Raw genomic sequence first — 5,000 nt, forward strand, 5'->3', positions numbered from 1 at the left:
GTATCTATTTTGTAAGGTGTTAGGCACACATATGGTGTTGTAATAACTAATAAATAATCATGAGTAGGCAGTTCCCTCAAACATGGGCCAGGAGATCTTTTATACCTATACCATTGCTTACTGTCATGTGTTATACATGTATACCCGTGTACTTACATACGTGTGTCATGTGGAAACACAGGGGGTGTCTGCTGGTGATTGTGGTGATGAAGCAGAGGTAAAATCTGTCTCCAGTCCTTTTTCTGGCAATTTTGTACCCAATTAACTGAAAACATTAAACCATTACATTAGCAGACCACACACTATCATGCCTGTGTAATTGAGGGAGTAAAATTCTTTTTAATCAAAATTTCAGAAAACAAGTGAATGGTACATTCTGAGCAATTACCTAGTTTTTAAACTGATTGTGCATTTTTTTGCATCAGTTGGGGAAATGAAGTCAATTCCTTTTGAAATAAATAAATTGTAGCTTTTATCACTCAGATAAAGGAAGGGTGGTTCCTTGGTGATGCTTGAATTTAGCATAAACTACCAAGCAAGTTACATATATACTCTTAATATAAACAATTTAATATTAAAAGAATGAACAAAAGCTTTCATAAGCATTTACATCTCTTTGACAGCCATGCCTCTTGCAAGGATAGCAGAACCTGTAGTATTTTGCTCACCTGCAAACCCTACCATTCAGTCCTAAAACCGTGAAGTCATGATTTAAATAGAAAGAGACAAGTTCTACTAAAAGGGAGATGCAGTTCCCTCTATTCTTCCACTGTTTCTGATTAACACATTTTCCTCGTAGATTAGCAATGAAATAACTACATAGTTCTCTGATTAATTTTGCTAAAAAAGAAAAAGGAGAGTATATATTTCCTCCCTGGTACAGATGACTTAGTTCCTCTAACTGTGAGACCATCTGTGACTGTAGTCCCTGCAAAGCTTACCCCTTGTGCCTACAGTGGAAAGAGACAGTTTCATGACTCTTTCCACTCTAGGAGTGGCACATTCAAAGGCAAAATTTCTTTTGCTCCCATTTCTTCTTTAGCCTGATCCTTACGTTCTCTTCTCGATGGAGCAGCAAACCCAGTATTAAAGCTCCAAAAGGGACTTCTTTGATCCTGGAAGATAAAATAAACTGAAAACACTGTCCTTCAAAAACCAGTATTAAATGAACTTTGTAAAGTTGTACTCAATTGAAATGTATGGGGGGGGGGGGGGACAGCCACTTGGGTCTGAGCTGTACATTAGTTACAGACAGCCACACACCGAGGTCCTCTTTCCCTGTTGCACAGTGTGGTTTTATTTTGCTAAACTGGCATGCAGAGCCTGTCTTCCCACCAGGAGGCTTGCTCTGTGTGTAAGATGTGTAGCTGTTCCTTCCCCTGCCTTTACCTTGCACACTCTTCCTCGGTCTGGGGAGCCTGATCACTGCCATCAGCCTCAGAGACTACTTCTGGAAACTGCAGTGAAAATCAGTGATGTTCCCCTACAGCACTGTTTTGGGGAAGGGGGAGTGGATGTTCTGTTGTTGGTTTTGCTTAATGATTAAAGAAGAGCAGATAGAGAAATCTTAACAAAATCTATATTAATTGACAGTACAAGCAGCTTAAAAGCAGTTATATCTTCCGAAGAATCATTTGTAAGTTGATTCTCTGTTCATCTGCACCAACAACAGGGAGTGGAAATCAGTTCAGTCAGTCTACCAAATATTGATAACCAGTTACACTGGCCTTTAGATGGCATATGTGACCTGGGAGATAGGACCTGGCTATCTAGCAGTCACCACCGAGAAAGTTTGTAGAACTAAATGAAATAATTAGTTTTGTTATTTTGTATTGTTGTATGTAAGTCATTCTCTGACTAGGTCCTTTTGCATAATTTCCATTGAAACTAATGGAAGCCGTAGGTACAAGAAAGAAAAATGGACTTTCATAAATTTTCATCATCTTAACACTGTCTTACTGGTGTTATCTTTCTTCTCTAGGCACCTTAACAATGAACATGCATTGGATGACAGAAGCACTGCCCAGTGTCGGGTGCAAATGCAAGTGGTACAGCAGTTAGAAATACAGGTTTGTTACATGGATGTATTATCCTTTTACTTATTTACTGTTAACCTAAACTAAATTGAAAACACTTGCCTTTGTGACTCTAGCCTAAAGCCATATGTTTCTTGCCTGAAATTTGTTAATATTTACAAATAGGTGGGTTTTTTTACTTAAAGTTTTTTCACATTATAAATTATGCCATAATTATCTAACATCAGCATTGTCTACAGTATTTTGTTTGGACTAACACCCTAATGCCATTCTTCATGAATGAAAAATGCTGTCCCTGGAGCAGAGACAGGATCCAAGCCATCTTCAGTTCATGAAAGGGTCAGGACCCCTCTTCCTTCTTCCCCTTCTGACCCAATGCTTGTCTATGCTGTTCTGCAGGACTGAGGAGTAGCAGAGCATATCTCCACCTGAAATGACTCCCAGCCTGATGGTGGGCATTTTTCTGTGAGCAGACGGTATAACGACAGACCCACTCAGGGAGGTCCCCAGGGAGTCCCTGTGCTTGGGACCGCAGGACTCATGTGCCCTGTTCAGGATCTAACCATTAGAGGTCACTGCATGTATGTGAATGCTCCCTGCAGTTTATGCAAGAAATGCCAAGTACCCCTAGGGTCTTCCAGTATTGAGATTACGTTTACCAGGCTGCAGAGGCTGAGCACAAACCTCCACAGCCCAGTATGAGTGTGCAGGACAATTACACCACATCACCCTCTCCTTCCTGTACGGGAGTCCTAGGAGAGCATTTCTCAGGACTCCCGTCCCCTCTTGGGACCGTTCAGAGGACCTCAAGGGGTGCAGTAAGGGACTGAGATTTTTTGCCCCTTTGTTGCCATATGTGGAGAAAGAAGGATTAACACCTTTCAGCTTTCTCGCTTTTAGCATATTGTCTCACTGTTCTCATGCACATAAGAATACTTGTTCTTCTTTCAGCCAAGGTAAATCATTTGAGTCTTTTGTATTTTGATACTGGAAGCCCAAAGCAATGAGAGGAGTGTACAATAATGTCATTTATTGTCATTTCCCTTAAAATGAAAGCTTTTTAAATCCAGGCAAAGCTGCAGTTCCTTTATAAGATTTACAGGAAGGTGTTAGCTTAATTTGTTTGTTAGGAATTTACATCATGGCAAATAGCATGTCTCTGAAGTGTCACAAACGTAATATGAAGCCTAAGAAGAAAACTCTTTCCCACCCCCTGCCTCAAATGTTCTTTAATTAATGATTCACTAAACAAATTATAGCCAGCATACCCAAAATATCTGCAGTAATACAGGTAGTTTCCTCTTCTTAAAATTACTTACAGGTTGTTTTCCTTAGTCCAGTCTGTCTCCAGCTATAAGTCTTGAGCTGAATTCATCCAAGAAAGTGTTGCAGAACTCTCTGAAAAACGGCAGCGTTAAACACCAAATGATTCTTGTCGCAATTAATGTTGTAATTGTGTTGTAAATATTCAAAGCCGTATCACTAGAATAAAATTTCGAGCACTTCTTCTTGCAACCTAGCTTTTGGAAAAAATTACTCTTTTCATGTTGTAAGATACATTTTCTTTCTCTGTGTTCTGATATTTTAATCAACAAGTTACATATTTCAAACCCTCTTTTTTTTTTTTTTAAATTTGGTAGTTTGAGTCTGAAACTACAAATATTTACATAGCATATGATCAGAAAATTGTATCAGGTAGGAAAAAGTGCAGGTTTCAGTAATGTGATATTTTCTAAAGGCAGTTTAAGGGCTGCTTAAGAACTGTTTACCATTTACAAAGGCTAGGCTGCAATGTAACAGTCCAAGTGAAGATTTAGCTTGCAGTGTGACCAATTATGCCATTTTTTGCTTTGTCTGACTGCTAGTGAAGTAAGGTCCATCAGTTGTAATGAGACCCAGTGCAGTGTCGATGCCGACTCGGTGGCAGAGTTCAGCGTTTCACACTGCCTGGGCCCTGTCACTCTATTGAATTAGATTGATGATGGCAGATTGCAGGGGGCACTAACTGGACCTCGGTGGGAAAGGATGAAGTGTGTAGACAATCCTGGCAGGCACTGTGCTTTGAGGACCCTTCACCCCTTCACAGCTGTTGGCACTAGTCCATTGCTAACAGTGTCCACAGGACTTTAAAGAGACACTATGGGCCTTCTAATTTATGGTCTTAGTAACTTGTTACTGTCGAGGCAACTGTGACCTCAATTCTCTTATTGACAAAAAGATGAAGTGTTATTTGTTTTCTCTGACCTTTTAACATATGAAAGGCTATAAAAGTTTTCTGTTTTTTTCTTTCTTTCTTTCCATGCCCAAAGTTGCATTTCCTCTCAGATAAGTTTCTACTGACATAGACTTTTATATGCAGGAATCATTACAACGAGACAAGCTCAATGATAAGATGTATCACTGCAGTAAAATAGCTGTATCAGTCATTTCTAAAATGCTTCTGATCTCACTCTTTCTTAACAGCTTTCTAAAGAACGCGAACGTCTTCAAGCAATGATGACCCACTTGCACATGCGACCCTCGGAGCCCAAGCCATCTCCAAAACCTGTAAGTGCATATTGCTTTATAAACAGTAAATAGGTCTACAAATGTAGCAGACTAAGAAAATGAACAATTTAGTGACAGTTGGAAAACAATGAGTGTGATGAAAAATATGGCAATAAAATGAAGGTAAAATGCAATAGCTTGTCAAATTGTATGTTTCTTTAAAAGTAATGCTATCTTTTACAAAATCTATCCAATCTACACCATAGGTGACACTAAACAAAGTACACCTATAAGTGTCCAAATCATTGCCTTGAGACTGAAACTAGAGAGAATATCTTTCTGTGATAGATTTACAGATATTAAAAGGAAACCCACTTTGAAAGATTTGAAGTTCAGTGGAATCCACGGCAGTAAATGTAAAAAGAATCTAGGTACTTAAGGAATTTCTTAAATTACTTACAAGAGACACAAATAAAC

At 39.1% G+C, this 5,000-nt stretch overlaps 1 protein-coding gene across 5 annotated transcripts in view; it reads left to right on the plus strand.

Annotated features, from left to right (window-relative positions):
- The window catches only part of FOXP2 (forkhead box P2), a 444,944-nt gene that overhangs the window by 401,524 nt on the left and 38,420 nt on the right, over positions 1–5,000 (plus strand). For all 5 annotated transcript variants that reach the window (XM_074903120.1, XM_074903121.1, XM_074903122.1 and 2 more), the window contains 2 exons: positions 1,982–2,069; positions 4,500–4,583. In XM_074903120.1, the coding sequence (XP_074759221.1) occupies positions 1,982–2,069; positions 4,500–4,583 (172 nt within the window). The remainder of the gene's footprint in view (positions 1–1,981; positions 2,070–4,499; positions 4,584–5,000) is intronic.

The sequence above is a fragment of the Athene noctua genome, chromosome 3 (assembly GCF_965140245.1).
Source record: "Athene noctua chromosome 3, bAthNoc1.hap1.1, whole genome shotgun sequence".
Classification (NCBI taxonomy): Eukaryota; Metazoa; Chordata; class Aves; order Strigiformes; family Strigidae; genus Athene; species Athene noctua.